This window comes from Pituophis catenifer, unplaced genomic scaffold (assembly GCF_029215685.1).
Source record: "Pituophis catenifer annectens isolate HBS135680 unplaced genomic scaffold, rPitCat1.0.hap2 SCAF_7, whole genome shotgun sequence".
Lineage (NCBI taxonomy): Eukaryota > Metazoa > Chordata > Lepidosauria > Squamata > Colubridae > Pituophis > Pituophis catenifer.
The window spans coordinates 43,717,137-43,732,893 of NW_027256887.1; the positions used below are offsets into that span (position 1 = coordinate 43,717,137).

At 42.3% G+C, this 15,757-nt stretch overlaps 1 protein-coding gene across 1 annotated transcript in view; it reads left to right on the forward strand.

Annotated features, from left to right (window-relative positions):
* CAND1 (cullin associated and neddylation dissociated 1) overlaps window positions 1–15,757 on the forward strand; it is a 38,258-nt gene that overhangs the window by 19,305 nt on the left and 3,196 nt on the right. The window contains exons 9-12 of the mRNA XM_070948072.1: window positions 378–519; window positions 4,473–5,966; window positions 7,478–7,573; window positions 14,773–14,942. Of these exons, the coding sequence (XP_070804173.1) occupies window positions 378–519; window positions 4,473–5,966; window positions 7,478–7,573; window positions 14,773–14,942 (1,902 nt within the window). The remainder of the gene's footprint in view (window positions 1–377; window positions 520–4,472; window positions 5,967–7,477; window positions 7,574–14,772; window positions 14,943–15,757) is intronic.

Genomic DNA, 15,757 nt, shown 5'->3' on the forward strand with positions numbered 1-15,757 from the left:
TGTGTGCGCGTGTGTGTGTGTATTTAAAGCAGTATACAATTATATTACTCTTAACTGTAATGAACTGTCTAGATCAAATACAAATATTTTGTGATATAGAAGCTTGAATCATGCTGTTCAGCTTTTAGACAGCTACTTTTGATTTGTGGAGGTTAAAACTGCTACATCATAATACTACAAAGTACAAAGATACAGTGGAAATGTGGAATGTGGAAATATTCTGAGAACAGATTATTAATCTAGGTGAGCACTTGGCCTAACCCAGCAGGGCTCATCTTGTATTCTTATTTCTATCGTTTTATTAAAAGCCATTCATAATTTGTGTATTTGTATAGGGAGCATAATGGTTGGATTATTTTATGCACATATAATTACAGGTTCCCAATATTGTTAAAGCTTTGCATAAACAGATGAAGGAAAAAAGTGTGAAGACTCGTCAGTGCTGTTTTAATATGCTAACTGAATTGGTCAATGTATTGCCTGGTGCTCTCACACAACACATTCCTGTACTTGTTCCAGGTATGATTTTGTGGATTTTGCTTTAAAACTATTGTGAACTTTAACATGTTTTTAAGCACTCCTTAGTTTTGAGTCAACCCTACATCTTCTTCAGTCATTGTACAACTATGCTGTAGCATTATATGAGAACTCAATTCAGATATGCTATTTGGTGATTGAGTCTCCAAATAGTATCACCCAAATATCCAAATTGAATCATATGCTTAGACTTTCTTGGGATGATTAACTTGACCTCTGCATTTTGGAATACAAAGCATATAGCTAAAATAATAGTCAAATATTTATAAATTGGAGCAGGGAAGAGATAATGTTTTCTCCAAATAGAATATTTTATATTAATGCCAAAGTTTTGAAATATTTTTCTATTATTCTGATGTGTTGAAAGTTTGAAAGGAGTAAATACATGGATAAGATTTAGAGAAATGTTCTATAGAGAAACAGGAAAGAAGTAATGGAAGTAAATATCTATGCAAAGAAAAGACTGGAAAGGACAAAATTGAGAGGTTTCTAAATAAAATTGCCATAAATCTTTCCAATTTCATGGAACAGCTGTTGGTTTTATGTTAAAATTGTGTCAAAATCATGACAACAGCTAAATTATAGATAGAACTCTGCTGCAAACTTATTTTAAGACCATGGTCTATCAAGCTCTGTTCCTTATTTAAATGAAGTAAAGGTTTAAATCTGTGATGGCGAACCTATGACACGAGTGCTAGAGGTGGCACTCAGAGCCCTCTCTGCTGGCATGCGTGCCATCACCCCGGGTCAGATCTCCATGGTATTTCTTTTGTGAGCTGTTTCCCTGCAAACAACGAAACAGAAGCTCACAAAAGAAAAAGATCTTACCTCTTGCTGTGTTGACAGTGTTGAGATGCGCCGCCTCCCAACGGCCAGCTGTTCTTTGGGTCTCTGCTGCTCATGTGTGCGTATGTCCGTGCATGTGCATGTTCATGCACGTGCACACCTTTTAGTTTGGGCATGCACGGGTGGGTGCATTTTGGGCACTCAGTGTCTAAAAGTTTGCCATCACTGGTTTAAATGGTTGCTGCTAAGATGGCATTACAGAAGGAGAAAATACATGTAGCTCAGGGTTCAGGAACTACAGTTGCAAGAAAAAGTATGTGAACCCCTTGGGATTACGTGGAGTTTTGCATGAATTGGTCATAAAATGTGCTCTGAACTTCATCTGTCACAACAATAGAAAAACACAGTCTGCTTAAAATAATACTACACAAACATTAGATGTTGCCATGGTTTAATTGAACATAACATGTAAACATTCACAGTGCAGGGAGAAAAAAGTATGTGAACCTTTGGACTTAATAACTGGTTGACCCTCCTTTGGCAGTAATAACCTCAACCAAACGTTTCCTGTAGTTGCAGATCAGACCTGCACAACAATCTGGAGTAATTTTGGACCACTCCTCTTCACAAAACTCTTTCAGTGTAGCAATATTCTTGGGATGTCTGGTGTGAATCGCTCTCTTAAGGTCATGCCCAGCATTTCAATCGGGTTGAGGTCAGGACTCTGACTGGGCCACTCCAGAAGGCGTATTCTGTGCTGTTGAAGCCATTTTTTTGTTGAATTACTTGTATGCTTTGGGTCATTGTCCTGTTGCATCACCCATCCTCTGCGGAGCTTCAGTTGGTCTGAAGTTGGTCAGATGGTCGTACATTTTCCTGCAAAATGTCTTGATAAACTCTGGAATTCATTTTCCCATCAATGACAACAATCTGTCCAGGCCCTGAGGCAGCAAAGCAGCCTCAAACCATGATGCTCCCTCCGCCATGTTTTACAGTGGGGATGAGGTTTCGATGTTGGTGTACTGTGCCTTTTTTTCTCCACACATAGTGTTATGTGTGCTTCCCAAACAACTCAATTTTGGTTTCATCTGTCCACAGTATATTTTGCCAGTAGTGCTGTGGAACATCCAGGTGCTCTTTTGCAAACTTCAAACGTGCTGCAATATTTTTTTGGGACAGCAATGGCTTCCTCTGTGGTGTCCTCCCATGTACTCCATTCTTGTTTAATGTTTTCCTTATTGTAGATGTGTCAACAAAAATGTTAGCATGTGCCAGAGATTTCTGTAGGTCTTTAGCTGACACTCTAGGATTCTTCTTTACTTCATGAAGCATTCTGCGCTGTGCTCTTGCAGTCATTTTTACAGGACTACCACACCTAAGGAGAGTAGCAACAGTGCTAAACTTTTTCCATTTATAAACAGTCTGTCTTACCGTGGACACATGAACATCAAGGCTTTTGGAGATACTTTTGTAACCCTTTCCAACTTCACGCAAGTCAACAATTCATGATCATAGGTCTTCTGAGAACTCTTTTCTGCGAGGCATGGTTCACATCAGACAGTGCTTCTTGAAACCAGTAAACCCAAAACAGGTGTGTGTTTTTAAAGGGCAGGACAGCTGTCAGCAACACATCCAATATCATCACACTGATTGGAGTCAAGGTTGGCTCACTCCTGGCTCCAATTAGCTCTTGGAGAAATCATTAGGCTAGGGGCTCACATACTTTTTCCTCCCTGCACTGTGAGTGATTACATGTTATGTTCAATTAAACCATGGCAACATCTAGTATTTGTGTAGTATTTGTGTAGTATTATTTTAAGCAGACTGTGTTTTTCTATTGTTGTGACTTAGATGAAGTTCAGAGCACATTTTATGACCAATTCATGCAAAACTCCACGTAATCCCAAGGGGTTCACATACTTTTTCTTGCAACTGTACATGTGGAGTCCTTGGTGCTTCCTGACTTGGTTGTTTTCATGCAAACATTTCATTTCCCGACTAGGTAATAACTTCAGTGCTAGAAGGAAGTGGGATTTTCTCTCTGTTTATATAGAGTAACTAGGCTGTTGTTTTATCAGAAGCGACCTAAGATTAAATACATTGACATTCTTTGTATAAAGGGTTTTGGTAGGAGCATTACTTCTTGGTAGGCGATTGGACCAAAGTAATGTTACTATTTTTACTATAGCATTGCCATTTAATTGTTTATTTATTGGATTTTTTTAATCTTAATTTTGTTTGGATAAAATCACTGACAGATGACTATCTGAATATCATGAACGCTTGGCAAAGAAATGTGAAATAATGAGTTAATAAAATTGGAGTGTTGATGTGGATGAAGTGCATCTCTGAGGAGGAGGAGTTTCATAGTGGAGATGATGTAACTGAAAATGCTATAGTTTGGATAGTTGGCTATGGAACCTTGCCACTGATGCCACCATTGTGCCAATTTCAAAGGTCATAAAGATTGGGCTGGCATGTATAGGATAAATATTTCAGTAAATGAATGTTAAGCCATTTAAGGCCTAAAAAATGAGAAGAAAACTTTGAACTAAGCTTTGAAAGGCTAGTCATGCAGATAGTGGATTATAGGTGCAATAAAATTCTGGCCTTATGTGCTACATAGTTACAAGCAGACAGATTATGTATCTGCTGAAGCCCATATAGTTTGGATACAAGGCCTTTCTGATACAAATCACTGTGACATGACTATCCCCAAAATAAAAGTTTACTATGGTATTAGAGAGAAAGAGAAAAAATGACCATAGGCAATTAACTATCAGTAAGTACTTTTTGCTTTTGTAGTCACTGGGCCTTTGGTGGAAAAAAGCTGCTTCAAAGAGTTCTACTAAGATAGCCATCAACCTCTTCAGGAAGAGGTGCGGTTCTGTAAGAATTTACTATTTTCTCACTTCTGAGACTGTAGTGTAAAAGTAGAAAAATATTTATTGACATACAGGTTACAAAATATTTATTGAAATGCGTCTAACAAATGGAGATAATATCTATTTCCCTTATTGATTTTTGTGTTACTTAAATATAAATTCATAGAATTTATACAAGTTTAGTTTAAATCAGATGTTTGGAATTATAAGAAAAGTATATTGGAAGCATAAAATTATGCAAATTAATTATACATTCTTTTACAGGCATAATTTTTTCACTGAATGACAAATCAAGTTCTTCTAATCTGAAGATAGATGCTTTATCTTGTTTGTATGTGATCCTCTGTAATCACGCTCCCCAAGTTTTTCATCCTCATGTCCAAGCATTGGTGCCTCCTGTTGTGGCTTGTGTTGGAGATCCATTTTATAAAATAACATCTGAGGCACTTCTGGTTACCCAACAGCTGGTTAAAGTCATACGTCCTCTGGATCAGCCTTCTTCTTTTGATGCCAGTCCTTATATCAAAGATTTATTTACTTGTACAATCAAGAGACTGAAAGCTGCTGACATAGATCAAGAAGTGAAAGAGAGAGCAATTTCTTGTATGGGCCAAATCATTTGCAGTCTTGGAGACAATCTTGGTTCTGATCTACCTAATACTCTTCAGATATTTCTAGAGAGACTAAAAAACGAGATAACTCGACTAACCACTGTGAAGGCTTTGACTCTGATAGCTGGTTCATCTCTGAAGATTGATCTGAGGCCAATTTTAGGAGAAGGTGTTCCTATTCTTGCTTCTTTCCTCAGAAAGAATCAGCGTGCTTTGAAACTTGGAACTCTGTCTGCTTTAGACATATTAATAAAAAACTACAGTGATAGCTTGACAGCTGCTATGATTGATGCTGTCCTAGATGAACTTCCACCTCTTATTAGTGAGAGTGATATGCATGTGTCACAAATGGCCATCAGTTTTCTGACCACTCTGGCTAAAGTTTATCCTTCCTCACTCTCAAAAATCAGTGGCTCTATATTGAATGAACTTATTGGGCTGGTACGGTCACCATTATTGCAAGGTGGAGCACTTAGTGCCATGCTAGAATTTTTCCAAGCTCTGGTTGTGACTGGAACAAGCAATTTAGGATATATGGATTTATTGCGCATGTTAACAGGTCCAGTGTACTCGCAAAATACAGCACTTACTCACAAGCAGTCTTATTATTCAATTGCCAAATGTGTAGCTGCCCTTACACGAGCATGTCCTAAAGAGGGACCAGCAGTTGTAGGTCAATTTATCCAGGATGTCAAGAACTCAAGATCTACAGATTCCATTCGTCTCTTAGCTTTACTTTCTCTAGGGGAAGTTGGACATCATATTGATTTAAGTGGACAAATAGAGCTAAAATCTGTAATTTTAGAAGCATTTTCCTCTCCTAGTGAAGAAGTGAAGTCTGCAGCTTCATATGCATTGGGAAGTATTAGTGTCGGCAATCTTCCAGAATATCTCCCATTTGTCTTGCAAGAAATAACTAGTCAGCCTAAAAGACAATACCTTCTGCTTCATTCCTTAAAGGAAATAATTAGCTCTGCAACAGTGCAAGGTCTCAAACCATATGTGGAGAGCATCTGGTCTTTGCTACTCAAACATTGTGAGTGTGCAGAAGAGGGTACCAGAAATGTTGTTGCTGAATGCTTGGGGAAACTTACTTTAATAGATCCGGAAACTCTGCTTCCACGCCTCAAAGGATACTTGGCCTCAGGTTTGTAGATATTCAAATATATATGTATTGTCTTTTGGAAATAACATTCAGAAGATTATTGAATTATTCAGTACTAATAATTAATGTAGACTTGAATAAATGGATTTTGGTATTGGTTTAAATGGTAAAGGAATAGAAGGAAGTTCAACTGTCCAGTTTTTAAATAGATCTCATTAATACATAAAAAGCTTTGTTATGTCTGTTGAAATATTTTGAATCGGTTTATTCTGTAAGGTTTGGTACAGATAAAATGCAATATCTGATAAATTGGATATTATTTTTTAAAAATAAGTGTTAATCATTTGGAGAACAGATTGACAATCCAATGTCTAATATTTATGGGAGATAGATGAAATATGCAAGAGGAAGAAATCTTTACAGTGATATTGTTGGAAAAGAAGCACTAGAAAAATGGGTGTTACAGTTGTTCTATACAAAATTTTACAGAATAATTAAAACTGTCTAATTCATGTTAGGACCAGTGGAGCAAGAAATCCCCTTAGTTTTCCTCTCTGTTTTTTGAAGCTTAATTATTTCTCTAAAAGGATCACACTATCAAGGAATAATACTATTTAAAATATTACATGGTAGATTTAATTTATTTTGGCTGTAACCAGTAAAACTATACTTGGATAAATTTATAAAGAATAAAAAATATTTGGCAGCAACAACACACCTGATCATTTCTATTTCTTCCTGGACAGTCACCTTGGTAGACCTATGTAAGAAAATTTATACCCATGTTGATGGATATAAGAGATCTAATCAAATGAGTAATACCAGTTCTGCTGGCACAATGGGATTTCTTCTCTGCCCTTTCCCCTTCTCAGGAAAATCATTTCAGAGCATTTTGATGAATTTTATACATTGAACAGGGGAAGAATAATTGCCCCTATCTTGTTCAGTGAACAAAACTGCTTCCACTAATGGCAATACACAGTTGGCTTCTATTCAAAAGCACTGGTACATTTTGATTTGTTATCACTATTCCTTCATGGCTGAAGTTAGCATATGTAATTATTCCTTACTGAGATAATTTCAGGTAAATAGTGACTGGCAACATTGTCTACTAAAGATTGGGGAAGCTTGGAGTGTGGCTTTGCCAATCTAATAAGTCTTGTTTATTGGATTTATACTTTACTCTTAAAATAGGTTCCCAGGATGCTTATTAGAAATTAAAGTAAAAAAATATCAAATTAAAACAAAGATAAAACACCACAGTTTTAAAAACAGAAAAACAGTCAGAAATCAAATCAAGCACTGTGAAATAAAAAATAACTGTTCTTGAAAATGAGGCGAGTTTTAAACTATAATATTACATAGAGGTCATAATAATACATATGCCAATTATATGAAGTATTTTCTGTTATTTAAAATGGACATGCTGTAGAATTTTCTAGATAAAGCACCAATAGTATTATTACTAACATGTTTGTAATTTCTATAACTCCACAGTACAGTACTCAGAAAATAAAAATGTTCTATTATCTGTGCCAATTATTTACTATTAGGATCATCATATGCTCGGAGTTCAGTAGTCACTGCTGTGAAGTTCACTATCTCTGATCACCCACAGCCCATAGACCCACTTTTAAAGAATTGTATAGGTAAGTTGGTGAATTTTAACTGGAGTATTTAACATATATACAGTAACGTAATTTCCAGAATAGTTTTAGGGATGGGGAAGAATCAGCAGGTATGCTTTGCTTAATTTGTCTTTTGGGAATACTGAACTTTTAAGTAGGACAATGATAGATACTAGGTGATGCAGATGCCCGATTTCATGCCTTGAAGCAACAAGTAATGCTTCCATCAGAAGCAGCTGTTAGCTCTTGAAATAAAACTAACTATATATATAATTTCCATTAATTGCTAGAGCTGTGCCATACTTCAGATAAAGGACAAAGGTCTTTTGAGTGCATATGGTCTCAGTTACTTAAAGAGTTGCCAACAAGTGTTTCCTAAGTTACTACATTCCAAAACACCTTCTCTGAATCCAAAATTTATTTATTTATTTATAAGATTTATATAGCCATCACTCAGTCTCAGTGACTCTGGGCAGCTTATAAACAATAGAATATGGTGCCAGTCTATTCTCCATTGTGGGTGGAGACAGCAGCCAGTGTGGGTAATCCTCATCCAATCAGCCTGAAGGACTGAGTCTATCCAGAGATTAAATCCCGCCCTTGTTGCCGGGTAGACCAGCTTTTGACTCAGTCCTTCAGTCAGGATTGGCGTATGGTCTTTAGCTGTCTCTTCCTTTTGTAAATTCTGATTACTATTTGATTCATTTGGTGTGATTCTACTCTGGACTGTTGTTTGACTTCGATTCCTGGATTTTCCTTCGGATTTGGTGATTCTGGACTGTGTTGTGAGTTTTCTATTTGCTTCGGGTTGTCCCCTCGCCAACGGCGTTTTCCCTGGGAAGGGAAAAAAGATAAAAATCCCCCTGGACTGTTGCCTTTAGCGATTCCTGGCTTGGAGGGGAGATCATTGGGGCTTTTTCAGAACTGACTGCCCGGCATGATTCCAACGTCCTGGTCCCTCCATTTCAGCTGTTTTTGCGCCGTTTGAGTGGCGGTGGCCATTTTGTTTTCGTCGGGGGTGCAGTGCGGCTTCATTTTCTGTCCGTTTGCCTCCCTTTTCGGCTCCGGCTTGGATTTTGCCGACCTGCTTGCTGCAGAGGGGACTGCCTGCTATCAGAGGGACCTGACTGCTGCCTTCCCTTGCCTGCACGATCGCGCGGCTGCGCGGCGTGCTTTCATCTTGCTGCCTGTCACCTGGGAGCCAGTTTTCAAACGGACTAACGCTTTGCTCTGCTCGCCCTCGATTGAACTCGCTAACATTTGTGACTGGCCAGGCTGTTTACATCGTACTGCAGGTTAACTCAGTTTTACTGGCAGCCGCCATTTTGTTGCATATACTGACTGCCTCGGTGGCCATTTTGTGGAGTTTCCACACTCCCCCACCAATTGCTGTTCTATACTGTTACCTGCTGAATAAAGTAAGGGCCTTTGTGGAGTTTCTGCGCTCCCCCATTGCCCCTTGATAGCCATTTCTGCCTGCCTCACTTAGTGTCATCATGCCCAAAGCAGCCGCTAAGACAAAGCACGGCGGCAAAGCCGTAGCTTCTTCTGCTAGCCAATCAGAGGGCTCATCTGCAGCCCCTTCAATTCCTGCCCAGGCTTCTTGTGAGGTTCCAGCTCAACCCCAAAGGCTGCACTCGCATCAAAAAGGGCATAACAAACATGGCGGTACTTCCTCGAAAGTGGAAAGCGCCAAGATAAAGTGCTCACTAAACTCTGTGATAAGGCATGTGCTGAGTGGAACCCATCTGCAAGTGTGATACCAGTGGCAGCGACAGATGTGGGGGCCACCCAGGATATCCGACCTGTGACTCCTGACCAGCTATCTCTTCGAGATTGTCCGGTTGCAATTTCCACTTCCGACCTGTGGGGCCCTGAATCCTCTACTCCAGCCGTCATTCCAGCTTCAGCGATGACACAGGAAACGGCCATAAACTCCGCTCCCAAGGCTGGGCCTGCTCCTCCGTCCTGCCCAGACCTGTTGACTTCTGACCATTTGCAACAACTCATCGAAGCTGCGGTGCAGAAATCTTTGGCTGCTAGGTCCCATCCTTCTAGCAGGGCCAGTTCGGTGAGATCGGCCTCTCCTGTGCGTCATCAGACTACAGTGCAGAACGTCTCCGGACGGCCTTCTTCTCCATCTGTCTCTCAGGTTTCCCAGTCTTCTGTTTTGTCTGATGTTGATGATGTTGAGGGGTCCGGCTTATCTGATGACGATGATCTTCCTCCGGACCAACCGGTCGTGTTGGGCTTGTTTCCGCAGGCCTTGTTTAAATCCTTACTGTTTAAGGCCATTAACACAGCCCAACTGTCGTCTCCAGTTGCACAGCCCTCTGTTCCTGTTCCTCCTGGGGCTCTGGACCCAATGTTTGCGGAGCCGGCTCAGCAAGTCACATCTATTCCTGCCCCGCCTCTGTTCCTGGATACTGTCAAGCGACAGTGGGCTTCTCCGGGCTCTGCCCCTCTGCCCTCATCTACTGACAGAAAGAACTTTAATGTGGCGGCTGATCTAGACTCGCTGCTTCAACTACCGTCGGTGGAGGCTCCCGTGGCTTCGCTTTTACCGAATGCTAATGTCCCCGGAGTCCCTGATGAGGGGTTGCGGCCTGAGGAGCATCGTTCTGACCTGGTTCTCCAGAGGGCTCATCAGGGAGCGGCATGGGCTATCAAGGCCTCCTCGACGGCCTCCTTTTTCAATCGCACCACCCTGCTGTGGCTTCGTCAACTTCAGGAGAAGCTTTCACCGGATGATGCACGGCTTAAGCAGGACCTCAATAAGATTATTGCAGCAGTCCAATTTTCAGCGGATTCGACCCTGAGCGCTGCCCGTTTTGCGGCAAAATCGCTGGCGTTTTCGGTGACTGCACGTCGTCTGGTCTGGCTTCATCACTGGCAGGCGGATGCCAGATATAAGTGGCATCTGGCCGCTATTCCTTTTGGGGGGGGCCTGGTTGTTTGGGAATGCCTTGGAACCCTTTTTGACCGAGACTCGAGACAAAAAGAAAATTTTGGCTCCTGTTTTCCGCAGGGGAGAATCTCGTTATGTGCCTTACACTGCTCGTCCTCAATCTCGGGCTACTGATGGTGGGGGTCCTTCTTCTTCCTCCTCCTTTTTCCCTCCGTCTCGGCCAGCCAATAATTTTGGACGGTCCCGGGGATCCCAAGATAGGTTGTCCCGGGGTAAACCCTTTATGTCCAAACGGCCCTTTCGGGGGGGAGGAGGTCATTCCTACCGACGCCGTCATTAGTCGCATCTCTGATCCTCCCATTGGCGACAGGTTGGCTCTCTTCGCTGCCACTTGGGAGAAGTCTATTTCAGATAAATGGGTCCTGGCCACCTTACGATCAGGGTTGGCCATTGAATTTCTTTCCCCCCCCCCCCCCCCGAGCACCTTTGTCTGCTGTCCGATTTCTCGTAACGCTGAAAGGAGGGCTCTTATGGACACTGCTGTTCAGCATCTTCTTTCGATCAGGGCTATCCAACTAGTCCCTTCTAGGGGACGGGATTCTATTCTCGGGTTTTTCTGGTACCTAAATCCTCGGGGGGGTGGAGACCCATTCTGGACCTAAAACGATTGAATCGGTACATCGTGTACCGGAAATTTAAGATGCAGATTCTTAAATCCATTCTTGATGGCGTTAGGAGGGGCGATCTCCTTTCTTCTATCGATCTTACTGAGGCCTATTTACACATCCCCATTCTACCTTCTCATAGACGCTTCTTGCATTTTTGTTACGGGGGGGTGCATTATCAATATTGGGCCTTGCCCTTCGGGCTTTCGTCCGCCCCATGCACCTTTACTAAGGTGTTGGCGGCATTGGCAGCCTACCTCAGGCTCTCCTCGATCCGACTTCTTTGTTATTTAGATGACATTTTAATTTTGTCATCTTCCACTCGCCAAAATGCCCGGGATGTTCAATTTACTCTGGGAACTTTAGCTGCCCATGGTTTTTCCATTAAGCTGGAAAAAAGCCATCTGGTCCCTTCTACTTTCCTGGTTCACTTAGGGGCACTAATTGACTCACTACAGGGTAAAGTTTTTCTCTCTCCAGAGCGTCAGAATAGCTTGAGGGACTTGGTGGTTAAAGTTGAGGGTTCTTGGAAGGTCTCCCCGTATGTTCTTTCCCAACTCTTGGGGAGCCCCAGAGGGTGGTGTTGACAATGGATGCCAGCCTCCGCGGCTGGGGGGCGCATTGTCAAGGTCAACTCGCCCAGGGTGTGTGGAACAAGGTGGATGCTTGCCGACCGATCAACTGGCTAGAGTTGCAAGCCATTTTCCTGGCTCTCAGAACGTTCCGGCACCTTCTGTCCAGCGCCCATGTCCTGGGGTTAACGGACAACATAACGGCCAAGGCACACCTGAACAAACTGGGGGGCACCCGATCAAAACCTCTATTGTCAGTGGCTCTGAAAGTCGGCCTCTGGGCAGAACGTCATCTCGGATCCCTTCGGGCGGAACACATTTCGGGCGTCAACAACATTCAGGCGGACTGGCTAAGCCGCCAACAAGTGGACAACGCGGAGTGGCGACTCCACCCCCGAATCTTCGGGAGCCTGGTCCTTCAGTTCGGGACTCCAGTCGTGGACCTCTTCGCGACCCCAGCAAACTCTCAGTTGCCTCGCTTTTTCACCCGGTTCCCAGAGCCTCAGGCGGAGGCTGTCGATGCCCTCCGAGTTCCCTGGCCACAAGGCCTTCTATATGCATTCCCACCAACGTCGCTACTTCCCAGAGTGATCCGCAAGCTCTTGGACGAACGGGCGGAGGTGATCCTCCTGGCTCCACACTGGCCTCGCAGAGCTTGGTTTGCCTTTCTGTCACTCCCTCCTGGCGCATCCCGATTACACCAGACACTCTGACTCAAGGGGCATTGACGCACCCAGACCTTCCGTGGCTCAGTCTGACCGCTTGGCGGTTGAGCGGCTCTTCCTGAGCACGGCTAACATTCCGAGCAATGTTATTCATATAATCCAGGCCTCCCGTCGCCCTTCTACTAACAGAATTTATTCTGCCACTTGGCGATCGTTTTGTTCCTGGTGTGACAAGAATAACGTGCCTGTCCTACAGCCTTCGATAGTGAACATCCTGGTGTTCCTACAGCGAGGATTTGCTGACGGCCTCTCGCCAAACACACTATGACGCCAAGTTGCGGCCATCTCTTCGGTTCTTACCTGCGGATCCCTTTCGTCATTGGCGCAGCATCCTCTCATTCGACGCTTCCTCCGCGGGGCCACTAACTTGTCCCCTCCCGTTTTGCACCGCTATCCCACCTGGGATCTACCTTTGGTCTTGGAGTCTCTCATGGGGCCTCCCTACGAACCCCTACGAACAGCGTCTCTGCGCTTGTTGTCGTGTAGTCGCCTTCTTGGTGGCCATCACTTCGGCTTGTCGCATCTCGGAAGTGGCTGCTCTATCCACCAGGGCGGACCTTTGCGTGTTCCACGCTGATCGTGTTGTCCTCCGTCTGGACCCAACCTTCGTGCCGAAAATCAACTCTGTGTTTCATCGCTCCCAAGAGCTCATCCTCCCGAACTTCTGCCCACGTCCTTCTCATCCTCGCGAATGTCGTTGGCACACCTTGGATGTTCAACGTGCTCTTGGCATCTATATTAAACGCACAGCGTCATTCCGACGATCGGAGGCTTTGTTCGTCTCTTTCTTCCCCGTTTCTTTGGGTCTCAAGGTGTCTTCTTCTACTATTGGTAGCTGGATCCGACAGACCATTGCCTCAGCCTACGACTTCCGCTCCCTGCCACGACCTTCTCATGTGACTGCCCACTCTACACACAGCGCGGCTACGTCGGCGGCCTGGGCTACTCAGGCTCCTCTGCTGGAGATTTGTCGTGTGGCCACGTGGACCTCTCCTGCTCCTTTTATTAAGCACTATAAAATTGACTCATTCGCCTCTGCGGAGGCAGCATTTGGTCGGCAGGTGTTGCAGAGGGTTGTTGATAGGGAGGCTGTTTCGGACCAGCCTGGGCCCTCCCAGGTCTCGGGACAGTGAACTTGGGTATGTCCCACACTGACTGCTGTCTCCACCCACAATGGAGAAGGGGCGTTGGTCCTACCTCATACGCTCCTTCTCATTGGGTGGAGACAGCAGCCAGACCCTCCCATTTTTTTGTGCCAGGCTGGTCTTGTGTTTCTTTCTCTAAATTTCTCTTATCTTGACCACACGCCGAGTCTTTCCTTAGTCTTCACCAAAAGCTGGTCTACCCGACAACAAGGACAGGATTTAATCTCTGGATAGACTTAGTCCTTCAGGCTGATTGGATGAAGATTACCCACACTGGCTGCTGTCTCCACCCAATGAGAAGGAGCGTATCAGGTAGGACCAACGCCCCTTTTATTTTATTTTATTTTATTATTTTATTTTTTTATTTTATTTTATTTTATGTTTACTTAAATTTGTTAGCTGTCAACGACCATTGGACCCTATGTGTTACTCCTATGTAGATATTAGTATCAAAGCAGAGTGAATCCCCAGAGATTAAAATATCCAAAAAGAAAAATGCCTGGCAGAGTCACAAGAAGCCACTTCTACTTTTGTTTTCTAAGTATAACTATCATAGTTCACGAATTCTTCTGAACTGTTGAATACAGTTTTTGGGAAATCTCAATTTTAGGGAAAAGAAAAGAGATTCTTACAAAAGTAATTGGCAAAATACAATTACTTACTGACATTTTCCCATGCGATTTTTTTTTTAAAAATTACCTTCATCCTGCTTATTTACAGGATTAAGTTCTTAAATCATGAAGCCAAGCATGCACATTGTGATCTAAAAAGAATAAATGTGGCATTTATTTAAAAGAAGGAGTATTTTAAGGCATCAGTAAAGTAGCTATGAGTTTATATATAAACTGGTTTTAAGCAAACAAAAACTACATATATAGGTTTGTTTGAAATCACTTTATATATTTATGACTGAATTGTACACAATTGTAAAGATTTTGAGAATAAATTATGCACACAATTGAGAATGAAGATACTTCATTTAGGTTATCAGTGTATTTCTTATCTGAACCAAGACTCACTATTTATCCCGTGGTACAACAATCCAAATCACCTTGACCATGAAGGGGATAAGAGGGGAAAGACATGTGTCTAAGGCTTGCTGCAATTTTGCTCTAAATTTGGTTTAGCAAATTACACATTTTGTGTTTGTATTTTTCATAAAATGTTGAACAAGACCATACGCTGATTGTCTTTAATTATTACAGGTGATTTTCTAAAAACATTGGAAGATCCAGATCTTAATGTGAGACGAGTAGCTCTGGTAACATTTAATTCAGCAGCACACAATAAACCATCACTAATAAGAGACCTTTTAGACACGGTCCTTCCGCATCTTTATAATGAAACAAAAGTGAGAAAGGAACTAATAAGAGAGGTATGTAAATTCTACTGACTGAAGAGTAAGCAAGTAGTGGTGTCCAAAGAATAAAAATGTTTTCTATTTAAAGTTTCAGATCCTTATTTAAGTTTGGCCTCTAATTTGAAGACAGCTGTTTTGTTACAATGGTAATTACAGACATGTCATTCAGTAGTGCCATACTAAATGGCATATATGAAGTGCAACATACTTTAAATAAACTTTGCAAAGTTTCAATTATTATTTATGTTACATATCAACCCAAACCCATCATGTTAAAATCCTCACAGCCTGAGAAAAGTTGCTAACTTTTTGATAAATAAGAGGCTGATTACTAAGACCTCATGTTAAATACTATAGTAATGCCACTTTAGGAATTAGTGAAATTCAGGGAATTTTATTCAGTGGTGTCATTTGGTTTTTGCAAATTTCATTTGAATAGTTCAATATTGAGTTCAGTACTAAGTGGACCCTGCCATAGCACGGGAATAATGCTAGGAAGAAGAAGTTCAACAGTGAACATAATTTTCCATTGCTTGGTCTACTTTTTTACTTGGATAATTCATAGATTCTCTGTTCTTATTTACTGTTCTTTGACTGTCGCTTACTACTTATTCTGTGTATATGCATGTGTATGTGTGCGTGTAGAATTGCAGTTTATGTTGCTTAAGGTATTCTTTAGAGCAAGCAGGGCTGTCAAACTCCCGGCCCACGGGCCAGATGCATCAAGGCCATGGCCACCCCCATTTTAGCGAAGGGGAGAAAAGTCCCAATATGTCACATGATGCCACTGTGATGATGTGAGTTTGACACCCCTGCTTTAGAGCATGGTG